Raw genomic sequence first — 15,986 nt, 5'->3', positions numbered from 1 at the left:
CTGGCTCTTGCCAAAAATGTAAGCTTCTAGTTCTCATACTCCATTCGAGAATACCTTAGAAGAAGCGGCTTTATTTATTTCATGGAACACCTTCCCTATGAAGAGAGGTTAAAGAGGTCAGGGTTCTTTTTGCTTGGAGAAACGACAGAGGGGTGACTTGAGAGAGGTTGACAAAATTATGCCTGGGATAGAGCAGGCAGAGAAAGAAGGACTTTTCTCCCTTTCTCACAATACAAAAACTCGTGGGCACTCCACGAAATTAGTGAGCAGTAGGCTTACAACAGATAAAAGGAAGTCCTTCTTCACCCAAAGAGTGACTAACACATGGAATTCACTGCCACAGGAAGTGGTGGTGGCTACAAGCATGGATGGCTTCAAGAGGGAATTAGATAAGCCTATGGAGCAGAGGTCTGTCAGTGGTTATTAAAGGTAAAGGTCTCCCTTGCTCGAAAGCCAGTCGAATCCGACTCTAGGGTTGCGGTGCTCATCTCCGTTTCAAAGCCGAAGAGCCAGCGCTGTCCGGAGACGTTTCCATGGTCATGTGGCCGGCATGACTAAACACCAAGGCGCACGGAACGCTGTTCCCTTCCCACCAAAGTGGGACCTAGTCATCTACTTGCAATTTCTTGCTTTCGAACTGCTAGGTTGGCAGGAGCTGGAACTAGAGATGGGAGCTCACTCCATCATGCGGCACCCGGGTCTTGAACTGCTGAACTACCGACCTTCCACAGCCTGCAGTTCAGCGTCTTAACCACTTGAGCCACCGCAGTAGTTATTAGCCACAAGGTATAGATGGAACACTCTGTCTGAAGTGGTGATGCTCAGTATTCTTGGTACTTGGTGGTGGTGGGGGGTAAGAGTGGGAGGGCTTCTGGAGCTCTGGCCCCACTGGGGACTTCCTGATGGTGTCTGGTTTTTGGCCACTGTGTGACACAGAGTGATGGACTGGATGGGCCATTAACCTGATCCAGCATGGCTTCTCTTATGTTCTTAAGAGCAGAGGTTCCTCAGTGGCTGTTAGCCACAAGGTGTAGATGGAACATTCTGTCTGGGGCAGTGATGCTGGGTATTCTTGGTGCTTGGGGGGCAACAGTGGGAGGGCTTCTGGAGTTCTGGCCCCACTGATGGACCTCCTGATGGCACCTGGGTTTTGGCCACTGTGTGACACAGGAGTGTTGGGCCATTGGTCTGATCCAGCATGGGCTTCTCTTATGTTCTCCTATTCTCCCTGACAAATTTGTGGAGAAATGGCCTATGTTTATTCAATAATGGAATGATAAAGTTCATGATAAATTCGCAACTTATGTGAATCTGGGTGAGATACAAATGTTTATCAAATCAAGGTTGCTCTGCCCAGCATGGGCTTCTCTTATGTTCTCCTATTCTCCCTGACAAATTTGTGGAGAAATGGCCTATTTATTCAATAAAATGGAATGATAAAGTTCATGATAAATTCGCAACTTATGTGAATCTGGGTGAGATACAAATGTTTATCAAATCAAGGTTGCTCTGCTATCAGGATTGTTATTAGCCATAGGATATTTGATTGAATGGAACTACTACTGATGGTAAAAATTCCACTGTGATACTGGACTGTTATTTATATCCAGGGGTCATTTTGCAGAAAAAGAGCTGAAGGAGCTCATTAGCATAACTCATTAGCATAACTTATCTGCATATGCCACACCACCTGACATCACCGGAAGTGTGTCAGATGGCAACACCCACCGCTCAGGCTCCACTGGACTGTTTTGGATTGCTAGCTATTGGGGGTGGGGGGGATCGTGCAGATCTGTCCTCGCAGAGGAGGGAGAGCTTGTGCCTGAATAAAACTTGGCCTTAAATAAAGGTGCCCCTGGTCTGTTTTGGATTCCTAGCTATGGGGGGGGGGACATGCAGATCTGTCCTCACAGAGGAGGGAGAGCTTGTACCTGAAGGCGGGCGGGGGCTCTACAACTTACCTGGCTGCTTCTTGCTTCTCGTGGCCTGGCTGAGGGCTGCTGGGAGCAGGGGGTGGGGCTTGATGCATGTGCCCGCCCCCTGGGCTCCTTACTGCCGGAGCTCCGCTCCTGAGCGCTCCCGCAGGAAATGACCCCTGCACATAACTATGCTTATCAAGCCCTGACCTTGATAGCCCAGGCTAGTTTGATCTGGTTAGATCTTGGAAGCTAAGCAGGGTTGGGCATGATTAGTACTTGGATGGGAGACCCCCAAGGAAGTCCCGGGTTGCTACGCAGAGACAGGCAATGGCCAAACACCTGCAAATGTCTCTTGCCCTGACAACCCCAAGGGGGTCACTGTAAGTCAGCTGCCGCTCGAAGGCAAAAATAACAACAATAATGACAACAAAATATTTAATAATTGTTTTCCTGGCACCCCCAACTAGCATGGTTCTCGGGTAGCCCACACAAATACAACTAACAATTCACTATTTCCGGGAATAAAGCAAGACATACCTTCCCTCCCAAAACAGCTCAGCTTAAAATCCATCAATACTAGAACAGATGGCTTAAAACCGTGTGCCGTCTTCAAACAGTATGCTCTAAAAACCAGCAGTATAAATGTACCCAAGGAAATTCTGAAAAGATTCGTCCCCCCATGTTACCAGAAGTGTGGTTATCCAGCCACACCCACCTTTTGCTTCTTATTCTGTTTACATTGTTTGTTGTCATAACCCAGGGCTTTTTTTGTACCAGGAACTCCTTTGCATGTTAGGCCACACACCCCTAATGTAGTCAAGCCTAATGAATTTCTGCTGTTGGGTGTGGCCTATTATGCTAATGAGCTCCTAATGGGCGTGGCCAACTTGGGAGACAGCCGGAACTCCGTTCCTGTGCGTTCCTGCCCCAAAATAGCCCTGTCCTTCCCTCCCAAAACAGCTCAGCTTAAAATCCATTAATACGAGAACAGATGTGCCGTCTTCAAACCGTGTGCCGTCTTCAAACAGTATCCTCTAAAAACCAGCCGTATAAATGTACCCAAGGAAATTTTGAACAGATTCTTATTGCGAGTCCTCTCCTCTGCTGCCAACAGGAACGGCTCCCTGCCCCCCTCCAAGTGGGAGCCCTTCAAGTACTTCAAGAGAGCCATCCTGTCCCCCCTCAACCTCCTCTTCTCCAGACTGAACATCCTCAAGAAGTCCTTCAGCCTTTCCTCACAGGGCTTGGTCTCCAGGCCTCCGATCGTCCTCGTTGCTCTCCTCTGCACCTGCTCTGTCCACATCCTTTTCGATGCTCCCCGAAGGGACAGGGACAGGCCCGTAGCTACAGTGGGGCATTTCGGGGCTAGGCCCCCAGACGTACTGGCAAGGGCCCCCCCACTTCCCATCCAGCCAGGGAACCCAAGTGGTGGCGGATGCAGGGAAGGAGCCATGTAGAACAACTCTGACTGACGAAAAGTTTCTCCTAATATTTAGCCAGTACCTTCCCGCCCTTAATTTAAACCCATTATTATTGCGAGTCCTCTCCTCTGCTGCCAACAGGAACGGCTCCCTGCCCCCCTCCAAGTGGGAGCCCTTCAAGTACTTCAAGAGAGCCATCCTGTCCCCCCTCAGCCTCCTCTTCTCCAGACTGAACATCCTCAAGAAGTCCCTCAGCCTTTCCTCAGAGGGCTTGGTCTCCAGGCCTCCGATCATCCTCGTCGCTCTCCTCTGCACCTGCTCTGTCCACATCCCTTTTGATGCTCCCCAAAGGGACAGGGACAGGCCCGTAGCTACAGTGGGGCATTTCGGGGCTAGGCCCCCAGACGTACTGGCAAGGGCCCCCCCACTTCCCATCCAGCCAGGGAACCCAAGTGGTGGCGGATGCAGGGAAGGAGCCATGTATTCCTTTAATCTGATTAGCCAGTGCCCCCGTATGAAATTTAAATGCCCCCCGACAGGGATCAACTCACGCTTTAGATTTCACATCCTTTTTGGCTTTGTGGTCGGCCTTCGCCCTCTTCAGCTCCGCTTTGGCATCGGCCAGCTGATCCTTTTTGGCATCGATCTGGAGGAAAAGAGAGAGATCAAGGCAAGCAAAGACCACCAACCCCTCTTCCTAGGCAAAGCTGGGCGGGACCGTAGCTATTCCGCCCTTTGTCTGAGAAGTCTGGAACTGCATAGATATATATGCAGTCCAAGGGACTCTCAAGAGTCTTCTCCAGCAAAGCTTGGACTGCAAGAGTCCCTTGGACTGCAAGAAGATCAAATCAGTCAATCCTAAAAGAAATCAACCCTGACTGTTCCCTGGAAGGCCAGATAATGAAACTGAAGCTCAAATACTTTGGCCACCCAATGAGAAGGGAGCCCTCACTGGAGGAGAAGACCCTGATGCTGGGAAAGACTGAAGGTCAAAGAAGACGGGGACGGCAAAGGATGAGATGGTTAGACAGTGTCATCGATGCAACGAACATGAAATTGAGCCAACTTCAGAGGACGGTGGAAGACCGGAAGGCCTGGCGGGATCTGGTCCATGGGGTCGCGAAGAGTCGGACTCGACTGTGCGACTGAACAACAACAAATATAGGGCTTCCCCTTGCCTCAAGTTTGTCCTCACAACACCCCTGTGGGTATCTGGCCCAAGGTCAGCCAGTTAGCTTCGCAGCAAAGGGGTGGATGTGAACCCAGGTCACATATGTGCATCCCATCAACCCACACTTGAAGCTGCCTTGTACTCAGACCCATGGTGAATCAGGGTCAGTATTGCCTACTGTATTGCAGATAGTAAAAAGCCCAGTAGCACCTTTAAGACGAACAAACTTTATCGTAGCATAAGCTTTTGAGAAACACACAGCTCTCTTCGTCAGATGCATGGAGGGTACGAAGAAACTGGCCAGAGATATATAGGTGGTAAGGGGAGGGGGCAATTTCTTCATGCCCTCCAAGCATCTGACGAAGAGAGCTGTGTGTTTCTCAAAAGCTTATGCTACGATAAAGTTTGTTCGTCTTAAAGGTGCTACTGGGCTTTTAACTGTTTTGCAGCAACAGACTAACATGGCTAACTCCTCTGGATCTCAGACTGGCAGCCGCTCTCCAGGGTCTCAGGCGGAGGTCTTCCACATCACCTCCTGCCTGGTCCTTTTTAACTGGAGATGCCGGGGACTGAACCTGGGACCTTCTGCCACTGAGCCACAGCCCCTCTTGACAGCTCTCCAGGGTCAGGCAAAGGTCTTTCACATCCCCTACTGCCTGGTCCTTAACTGGAGATGCCGGGGACTGAACCTGGGACCTTCTGCATGCCAAGCAGAGACTCTGCCACTGAGCCACAGCCCCTCTTGACAGCTCTCCAGGGTCTCAGGTGGAGGTCTTTCACATCACCTACTGCCTGGTCCTTGTAACTGGAGATGCCGGGGGTTGAACCTGGGACCTTCTGCGTGCCAAGCAGATACTTCTGTCAGCGAGACACGGCCCTCGGCCTAGTCTGACACTCTTACCTCTGTACTGCCTCTCTCTCTCTCTCCCTGCCAGGGCTCAGACTTCGTTCACAGAAGTCCTGTGGAGGATATCTTCTCCCCTGCCCATCCACCTTCTGAAAAACGTGCTCACATCTACCTTCTCTTTATTACACTTTTTATCCTGCGCTTCCTCAAAGGAACTCGGGCTAACACACGCGATTCTCCCTTCCTCGACTTTACCTCACAAAACCCACTCTCTGCACTGTGAGAGAGAGACTGGCCCAGGGTCAACCAGTGAATACCTGACTGGGTGAGGATTTGACCTGGGTCTCCCCAGTCTTAGTCCACTGCGACTACATTACAATAAATCAACAGCGCCTCCCCACACCTGCCTGCATCAAGTTCACATCCCTCACAGTTCAGCTGTCCAGCACCAACTGCGGGTCAGAGAGCCACACCCAACGGATAAAGCTCATCTCTTGGGGTGTATCTCTTCCTAGCCATATGAGAGACCACTCCACTGCAACAGGGAAGCAGCATCAACCTGCAGACTCAGGCAGGAAGCCGCTAAACAAGGAAGTGTCCTTTCACTCCGCCAAACAAACTCTCAGATGGCCAGAACAATGTTTGAGTCCACTGGCACCTTTAAGACCAAGAAAAACTTATTCAAGGTATAAGCTTTCATGCGTGTGAGAGCCAGTTTGGTGTAGTGGTGAGGAGCGTGGACTCTAATCTGGGAGAACCAGGTTTAATTCCCCACTCCTCCACATGCAGCCGCTGGTGTGACCTTGGGTCAGTTGCAAGTTCTCTCAGAGCTGTTCGCTCAGGAGCATTTTCTCGAAAGAGCTCTCTCAGCCCCACCTCCCTCGCAGGGTGTCTGTTGTGGGGAGGGGAACGGAAAGCGATTGTAAGACGCTCTGAGACTCCTTCGGGTAGTGAAGGGCGGGGGTATACATTCAATCACTTCTTCGTCTTCATACACTTCTTCAGATTTGGGAAAGCTCCGAAGAAGTGTGCCGTGCACACGAAAGCTTATACCTGGAATAAATCTTTGTTGGTCTTAAAGGTGCCCCTGGACTCAAACTTTGTTCTGCTGCTTCAGACCAAGAATCTACCTCAAATGGCCAGTTTGCAAAACGTTCCCCCTGGAGTCTCACCTTGGCCTGGAGGTTCTGCATAGACTTCTCAAAGGTCTTCGGCGTGGCCCGCTGATGGTTGCACAAGATGGCGACGGCACGGTTGGCTCGGTTGTAGGAGAGGAGCTTTGCAGCCACGTTATCATCCTCTGCGGAAGCAAAAAACCCCAAACCCAACACGTCATAAAGTTGTATTTCCTTTTTTCTGTCCTAAACCTACTGCCCATCAACTTCATTGGATGCCCTTGAGTTCAGGTATTTTGGGAGAGGGAGGAAAAGTTCTCTTGGTCAACTCTCTCCACCCCCTATTGTGTCCCCCCCCCCCCCAGTTGTCTCTTTTCTAAACTGAAAATGCCTAGACCAGGGGTGTCGAACTCATTTGTTATGAGGGTCCTAAATGAGACGTTGTCGGGTCGGGCTGGGCCATGTGTGTCATAAAATGCAATGCTAAAGGACACAAACACAAAGGTTTTTTAAACTTAAAATAAAAACATGCTTAAAACATTAGCACCTTAAAATAAAAATATGCTTAAAACATTAGCGCTCTTGCAATATTTTGTTTATTTAACAGTGTCTGATCACTGACACCTCTTGCTCTGAATTATTGCATCAAAATGTCAGTGCTGTTCCACTCTTGAGCAATGCTCCCTCTAAGCTGTGGAGTCTTGTGAGCAAAAATTCTACTTTGTGAGTTACTGCATTAAAGTTGTGAGCAAGCAATTTGGCTACTGCATAAATTAGTTTGCTCTGGAGCCATCCTTCCTGAGCTAAGACAAAAAAGTGTGAGCTGGAGGCTAAAAAACTGTGAGCTAGCTCACACTAACTCAGCTTAGAGGGAACACTGCTCTTGAGTATGCTGTTCAGGTGTGTATCTGTAAGCTGCAAACCTACAATGATGGAGCAGCAGCAGAACTGGAAGCAGCAGCAGAAGACGGCCGGTTCCACTGCAGGCCTGATTAGAAGCCCTCCAGGGGCCTCATCTGGCCCCTGGGCCGCATGTTTGATAACCCTGTCCTAGACTCTCTCCTCACAGGGAAGGTGCTCCAACCCACTTGCCCTCAACTAGCTTCACATCTGGCCTTCTCTACCTGGCTTTACCTCCAAAACAGCACATGCTGCTTAAGTGAAGGTGAGTCTGCAGAGGAATGGATGTCGGACAGCACAGCAGCATCCCAGTTTTCTAGTCTTTGACGGTGCAGTCCAAGACCACTGAGAAGTTGCATCTCCCAAGCCCACCGGCCCATCCCCTCCCCACTCTCAAAATGTGAGCCCGAGCAAGAGTTAGCAAGCCCTGGGTCGTCTTGCCAGAACTAGTCACGTTTGCGCAGAGGCCTTCCCCTTTACCATTGGTTAGCGCCTCCAGCTGTTCTTGCAGCGTGATGGACGCGTTGTACGTTCTGAAGACCTTTGCCGTCAAGCCGTCCATCAGGTCCTGGAGATGCTTATTCAGCGTTGTTGTCTGGAAGACAAGATGGGAAAGCCACTTCACGATAAGCGAGTTTCAGAAGGCCACGGATGGGGACCTAACTTGTGCTTACTCCTTTTCAGGCACCTCCGCAACATGAAGCTGCTGTATATGAACATTAGAACACAAGAGAAGCCCATGTTGGATCAGGCCAATGGCACATCTAGTCCAACACTCTGTATCACACGGTGGCCAAAAATACCAGGTGCCATCAGGAGGTCCAGCAGTGGGGCCAGGACACTATTGACCCCTCTCAAGCACTAAAAATACAGAGCATCACCTGCCCCAGACCGAGAGTTCCAATCTATACCTTGTGGACTTTGATGGACCAGTGGTCAAATTCACTGCATGGCAGCTTCATTTGTTCATATTCCATCAAAGTCGGTATTGTCCACTCAGACTGGCAGTGTCTCTCCAGGGTTTCAGGTAGAAGTCTTTCACGTCATGTACTGGCTGGTCCTCTGAACTGGAGATGGCAGGGATTGAACCTGGGACCTTCTGCATGCCAAGCAGATGTCCTGCCACTGAGCCTCAGCTGCTATCTATAAGTAAGAAGCTAACAGCGAAGCATACTCTCCCCCTCACATCCTCCAGTTGTTTTACTTTGGCATTACAGCATAGAAAACACAGGGGCCAGCTGGCAGGGACAGGGATCACATATGTACAATCAGAAGTTACACAGAACACCATGGCAGCTTGCTGACAGAAAGCCACTTCACGATAAGCGAGTTTCAGAAGGCCACGGATGGGGGCCTAACTTGTGCTTAACGCCTTTTCACCCAGCTCCGCAACATGAAGCTGCTATATAAGAACATAAGAACGTAAGAGAAGCCAATGCTGGATCAGGCCAATGGCCCATCTAGTCCGGGAATTGAACCTGGGACCTTCTGGGACCTTCTGCACGCCAAGCAGATGCCCTGCCACTGAGCCCCTCCCCAGTCCCAGATTTCTAGTTCAGACCCTAACTGTGGCTTCCTTCTTTTGCCAGCATGAACTGCTTGCAAACATCCCATCCCCAATGCTGTCTTAGATCTAGTAAAAAGCAAACCTTTGGGGGTAAGAGGCACAAGACCCTTTTGCTTTTAGGGGCACAGGTGTACAACAAAGATCAGGGCATCTCTTCATCCCAGCCACTATAAAAGCAGTTTGCCCGTGCTGTAGCTCTTAAGATATATCAGGGTTCCCCAACATGACACACACCAGTACTTCTCTTAGCGCCCATTGAGAGTTTCAGAAAGTGGGTGGGGCCACTGTAAGGCAGGGATTGTAATTGGCTACCTTCGTTCAAACGAAAGGGATTTCCATTGGATGATCAGGAGGACTGGTAAGCAACTGAGCTTTCCTTAGCCAGTGCATGGTTCCCTTCCTCCTTCAGGCTTTCCTTCTTCCCAGGAGGTGTGAGGAGGGAGGTATTCCATTTGGCTCTGCCTCCTGAGGTTTGGCCCCGCCTCTTGTGGAAGCCATTTTTGGAGATGGCACTCATCAAGCCCCCTCTCAAAATTCCAAATATGGCTAACAGGCTTGTCATGATCTGGGCTGTGCCACCAGAGGCCTACTAGGCCCAGGGAGCCTGGCTAGCAGTAGGTGAGGCTGGGCCTACAACTCCCAGAAGCCCCTGAGAGGTTTTGGAGCCAAAATTGACCAATAGGAAAAGAGGAGGGCTTGGAATAAAAGATCTGGAGCAGCAGGAAAAGCTGTTCTTCTTCCCAGGGAACAGGGCCAGGAGAGGCTGCTGTGGGGGAGAGACCCTCATTCTGAGGGAAGGGTGAGTAGTCTAGTGCCACTTGGAATAGTGAGCTAGGGACAGTATATATTTAGACGCGTTAGGGCATTTGCTTTCTTTTCTTTTCACCCACTTACTGTTATTATTCTGCACCTTGTTTGTTTGACCTCCTATAAAATAAACCTTTTCCTTGTTGTACTCTGCCTGGTCCTCATGCCTGTTATTCGGCCAAAAGGGAGGTCTGAAGGCCTGGGAGGGTGCTGTGGGCCTTCTGAAGGGAGCCTGGAACCAGAGTGGTGGCAGCGTCAGGTGACACCCCACCTGAGCCGTGACAAGGCTCAAAAAGTAGGAAAGAGCAAGAGTCCGGTAGCACCTTAAAGACTAACAAACTATGCGACAGGGTAGGAGCTCTCGTGAGTCACTGGTCTCTTCTTTAGTATCTGAAGAAGTGAGCAGTGGCTCACAAAAGCTCCTCCCCGCCACATATTTCGTTAGTCTTTAAGGTGCTACCGGACTCTTGCTCTTTTCTACTGCTCTAAACAGACTAACACAACTACCTATCTTTTTTTAAATTTTGGTATATTTTAAATTTTATTCTTCTCACCAGCATAGTCACATAAGAACAGGTCATCTGTTGCCTAAGAAGCCAAAAGAAGCCAAAGAACACATAAGAACAGGTCATCTGTTGCCTAAGAAGCCAAAACACAGTTTTGGGGGGAGTTTCTTTAACAGTTTCTCTCTCTCTCTTTTTTTTAAACAATATGTATTTTTTGACATAAACATACTTACATGTATGGGGGGAGATTTCTTTTCGTGATATATCTTTAACAAGCTCATGCCTGATGAATCATAGATTTATACACTTCACCTTATATCATTAAAAACATCATCTGCAAATATATCAAGTTTATACTTCAAAGGTCCTCGACAAATTCTAAATGCTTATATTATTTATTTAACATAATCTTTATCAGGCTCAAAGAGGTTGGGGGAGCCCTGAGGTATATCGTCCATACACACTTTCCTCATTGGTAGAAGAAGCCAGCCATGAAAGGCACAGGGAACCAAAGAGTCGGGCCGGACAGCAAGACACGCCTGCCCCAATGCACCCCAGACAGACCCCACACTTACAGACAGCCGGTCGAACAGATCTTCTCCAGGATCTTTGTTCTCCATGAATAACTTCAAGTTCTTGAACACCTACAACGATTGAGAAGAAAATTGCTACAGGGAAAGACTCCACTTCCAAACGGACCCAGAGGACATGCGGGCAAAGACCTCCGAAGCAGCTCCTGAATAACCAGGCAAGGATCTGTGCCATTTCTGCTGCTTGGCCTCTGCCCAGAATCAAAGACCCACAAACCAAATAAAGGCTATTTGGCATTTATGCCTGAAGTGTGAGAGCCGGCAGCAATCAGAATATCAGACTAGTAACCCAGGAGACCTCAGTTCCAATCCGTGTTGTGCCCTGAAGCTGACTGCGTAACACTGGGTCAGTCAGTGCCTCTCAGTCTAGCCTACCTCACAGGGTTGCTGTGAACATACAGTGGGCAAGAGGAGAACCATCTGTGCCACTCTAAGCGCCATGGAAGGGAGGGACAAAATCGTACCAGAGATGTCAGTGCGACGATGTCATCTCTTAAGATGGACAAACCACTAGTTGTTCAGCAACCCCACCCTGAATTTTCATCGACTGAGTGCAGCATTTAGAAAATCGAGGGGGCGGGGAGTCTGTAAATGGAAAATGAGAGCTTAATTTCCTAAGATCAGAGCCAGTGTGGTGTCGTGGTTGAGTGCGCGAACTCTAATCTGGGAGAACCGGGTTTGATTTCCCACTCCTCCACTTGCAGCTGCTGGATGACCTTGGGCAAGCCGTAGTTCTGATAAGAGCTGTCCTTGAAAAAGAGCAGTTTCTGCCAGAGCTCTCTCAGCCCCGCCGACCTCACAGGGCATCTGTTGTGGGGAGGGGAAGGGAAGGGAAAGGAGATTGCAAGCCGCTCTGAGACTCCGAGTGAAGGGCCGGGTATAAATCCAATCTCTTCTTCAGAGCCAGTTTGGTGTAGTGGTTAAGTGCGCGGACTCTAATCTGGGAGAACCGGGTTGGATTCCCCACTCCTCCACTTGCAGCTGCTGGGTGACCTTGGAGAATGCCATAGTTCTGGCACAGCTGTCCTTGAAAAAGAGCATTTTCTGTCAAGAGCTCCCTCAGCCCCACCTACCTCACAGGGTGTCTGTTGTGGGAAGGGGAAGGGAAAGGAGTTTGTGAGCCACTCTGAGACACCTTTGGGTAGTGAAGGGCGGAGTATAAATCCAATCTCTTCTTCTTCTATTAAATTTATATTAAATCCATATCTTCTAGAAGAAGAAGAGGAGGAGGAGGAGGAGATTGGATTTCTACCCAGCCCTTCACTCGGAGTCTCAGAGCGGCTTACACTCTGAGAGAACTTGCGACTGACCCAAGGCCACACCAGCAGCTGCATGTGGGGGAGTGAGGAATCAAACCCAGTTCTCCCAGATTAGAGTCCGTGCTCCTAACCACTACACCAAACTTGAACCCCCACTCTGCCATGGAAGCTCGCTGGGTGTCCTTGGGCCAGTCACACACAGCCTAACCTACCTCACAGGGTTGTTGTGAGGCAAAAATGGAGAAGAGGAGAAGGATGCAAGCTGCTTTTGGTGCCCATGGGGGAGAAAGGCAGGCTATAAATTAAGTAAATTAAGGGGGGGGGGATCATTCCAAGGATCGGGGAGAAGAGATTGTGGCGGTTCTGAACCTGTGGGCAGAACCCAAACATGGGTTGTGACTCAAGGCCAGGAGGGAGGACAAGGAATAAGATATGATGGGAAGATGGGGGCCCCAAGAGGCTCAAAGGCATTCCTGCGTTGGACCCTACAGAAACTGCTGAACGGCCATTCGCTCACAACCCATTTCTAAACAGTAAACATGAAAAATAAACTTGTTCTGGGTCATCTGATGTGAAACGGGGGAGGAAGAAGAAGAAAAGAAGAGATTGTGTTTATACCCCACCCTTCACTCAAGAGTCTCAGAGTGGTTGACAAACTCCTTTCCCTCCCCCTCCCCACAACAGACACCCTGTGAGGTAGGTGGGGCTGAGAGAGCTCTGGCAGAAACGGCTCTTTTTCAAGAACAGCTCTTATCAGAACTACGGCTTGCCCAAGGTCATCCAGCAGCTGCAAGCGGAGGAGTGGGGGATCAAACCCGGTTCTCCCAGATTAGAGTCCGCGCACTTAACCACGACACCAAACAGGGGAAGTAGCGCAGGGCTACTTTGCAAGCAGATCCCACGAAGTAGAGTAATTTTACAAGAGTTTCACTGCAACACAAAACCAAAACTGAGAACGGCAGCCCTAGAGAGTTTCCCCATTCAGTCTCCCGTTCCCCCGGAATCCCACTGAAGCAGCCCGCACCGCATCTGGGTTTGGGCATGCCCTGCAGGGGCGTCGTCCTCACCTGCTTCTCCACGGGCACCTTGTTATAATAGCGGATGCAGTCCTTGCCCAGGAAGTCAAACTCCACGACGTTCTGCTTCCCGTCCAGCCGAGAGTGCAGCGTGATGTGCTCGACGCGCAGGGAGCAGCAGCCCACCGTGTCGGCCGTCTCCCCCTCCTCCTTTTCGTTCCCCGCTCTCAGGGCCAGCTGGGTAGGGACACGGAGGGAAGAGTCAGCTGACACCCGCGCTGCTCAGACCCCTCCGCTCTGCGGTGTACCAGCCCAACTTTAACCATCCACAAACATGAGCTGCACTGCTGTAACAGCCGGGACTTCACCCTCGTTGCTGCAACAGCCGGGACTTCATCCTCAGGCTGGAGGAACAGCCGGTGTGGTGCTTTGCTTGCGGCGTCAGATCCAGGTTCAGGTCTCCACCTGACTACAAAGCTGAGGTCATGCCCTCTCAGCCCGCCCTACCTCACAAGGTTGTTGTACCAATAACATGGGGAAAGAGAGACCTCTGAACTCCCTGGAGGAACGGTGGGAGAAAAATGCACTGGACCAATGTTCCCTCTAAGCTGAGTGTGAGCCAGCTCACAGTTTTTTTAGCCTCCGGCTCACAGATTTTTGTCTCCGCTCAGGAAGGATGGGGCTCCAGAGCAAACTAGTTTATGCAGTGGCCAAATCGCTCGCTCACAACTTGAATGGCAGTAGCTCACAAAGTGGAATTTTTGCTCACAGGACTCCACAGCTTAGAGGGAGCACTACACTGGACGGATAGATATTGCTGCCACGTGGCTGGAGATTCTGTGCAAGTCACAGAAAGGAAGGGGCGTGGCTTCTGCGTTGTATGCGGAAGGTCCCAGGTTCAATCCCCATCATCCTCGGTTTTCAAAAAAGGATAAATAGTAGTTGAGTGGGAAAGATCTGTACTGGAGACCTCAGTCAGCGGCTGCCGGTCAGAGCAGACAATACTGACCTTGCTAGACTGAGAGGCTGACTCAGCTGAGAACACATATCCATGAAGCTGCCTTATGGTGAGTATTGCAAACAGAGTATACAGTATATGGATATTACACTACACAGGGATTGTTACTGTGATAAGTGCGCTAAACTAAATAATACAGTACTGCAAAAATCAGAAAATAGATGCTATTTAAAGAAGTTAAAGTGATATGCTTTTTTTTTACAAGGTTGAAATACAGAAATACAGTCAGTTCCAAATAAAGAGAAGTGGTTTTTAACGAAGCAAACGATGTTAACGACGTGCTCCGGAATGTCCTGTGTCGTTTCGACGTTCCTTCTTCAGAACAAGATTCTATAGATAATTTCCAGTTTTTTGTCTCATCTATAAGAGTAGAAATGAAGCCTGATGCTCACATATTTTTCCTTCATAGGTCAATAACAAAGCACAATTGCTAGTGGAAAATTCATTTCGGGCGAGTTACAGTCAAATGGAAAAACTGGAAATTATCTATAGGATCTTGTTCAGAAGAAAGAACGTCGAAACGACACTGGACATTCCGGAGCACGTCGTTAACATCATTTGCTTTGTTAAAAACCACTTCTGTTTATTTGAAACTGACTGTATTTATTTATTTATTTATTTCCATTTTTATCCCGCCCTCCCCGCACGCAGGCTCAGGGCGGCTTACAAGGCACAAAGTGCTATAAAGCAGATAAGTTAAGACACAGAAGCTAAAAACATTGGCACTCACAAGATATATGAAGGACTAGAATTGCGCTCTCTCCATTGCATATCAGGAGGAGGTCAGAGGTCAAAAGTCAGAAGGGGGACGCCATGAGCCATGATGTTCCAATACTCATCGGCCCACCCCGGCGGTCCTGCTCCACAGTTATGGCGGCGGCGGCCCCTACTCTAAAGCCTGGCGGAAGAGCTCCGTCTTGCAGGCTCTGCGGAACTGTAAAAGGTCCCGCAGAGCCCTGATCTCCTCCGGGAGCTCATTCCACCAGATAGGGGCCGCCACCGAAAAGGACCTGGCCGTCGTGGTAGCTAGCCTGGCCTCTTTTGGGCCCGGGGTCACTAACCGGTACTGTGACCCAGACCGAAGTGCTCTTTGGGGCCTATATGGGGAAAGGCGGTCCCTCAGGTATGTCGGACCCTGGCCATGTAGGGCTTTAAAGGTAAGCACCAGCACTTTGAAGCGCATCCGGTACGGTATAGGCAGCCAGTGCAGTGCCTTCAGCACAGGTTGGATGTGTTCCCACTTAGGGGCACCCACCAACAACCTGGCCGCCGCATTCTGTACCAGCTGCAGCCTCCGAATTTGTGACAAAGGCAGCCCCATGTAGAGAGCGTTACAGTAGTCTAGCCTCGAGGTGACTGTGGCATGGATCACTGTGGCCAGATTGTCGTGGCTAAGGAAGGAGATATCACTTTAACTTATTTAAACAGCATCTATTTTCTGATTATCACAGTAATAATCCCGTTATAGTGAGTACTGTCTGTATTGTCTACCCCGTCTGACAGCAGATCTCCAGGAACTTGGGTTGAAGTTTTTCTCCGCACTGAATTCCTCAACAGTTTCAGCTGGAGATGCTGGGGATTGAACACGGCACCTTCTGCATGTAAGGCAGATGCGCTGCCGCTGAGCCGCGGCCCCTCTCCTGTGTGACAGCCGGTTCACACACCAGCACAGGGAACACCTTCCCGATCCGTTCCTGACTTTTCACTGGGAAAATGAAATCCAGAAAGCACTTTTTTGTCTGTTAAAAGTCCTGCTGGGATATGTGATCATATAAACATGGAGCTGGGAGGGATCTAAAGGGTCATCTAGTCCAACCCCCTGTACCATGTGGGGAAATAAGATCTACCTC

The 15,986-nt window shown here is 49.8% G+C and overlaps 1 protein-coding gene across 1 annotated transcript in view; it reads right to left on the bottom strand.

The window, feature by feature from the left end:
- TOP1MT (topoisomerase (DNA) I, mitochondrial) overlaps positions 1-15,986 on the bottom strand; it is a 35,018-nt gene that overhangs the window by 4,203 nt on the left and 14,829 nt on the right. Inside the window, exons 8-12 of the mRNA XM_015422837.1 lie at positions 13,170-13,355; positions 10,829-10,897; positions 7,854-7,968; positions 6,531-6,658; positions 3,892-3,986 (exon numbers count right to left, since the gene is read on the bottom strand). Coding sequence (XP_015278323.1) covers positions 3,892-3,986; positions 6,531-6,658; positions 7,854-7,968; positions 10,829-10,897; positions 13,170-13,355 — 593 coding nt within the window. The remainder of the gene's footprint in view (positions 1-3,891; positions 3,987-6,530; positions 6,659-7,853; positions 7,969-10,828; positions 10,898-13,169; positions 13,356-15,986) is intronic.

This window comes from Gekko japonicus, unplaced genomic scaffold, assembly GCF_001447785.1.
Source record: "Gekko japonicus isolate JY-2015 unplaced genomic scaffold, Gekko_japonicus_V1.1 scaffold4540, whole genome shotgun sequence".
NCBI lineage: Eukaryota > Metazoa > Chordata > Lepidosauria > Squamata > Gekkonidae > Gekko > Gekko japonicus.
Note: the sequence above shows the minus strand (reverse complement) of the source record. Positions and strands in the feature narration are given on the sequence as shown.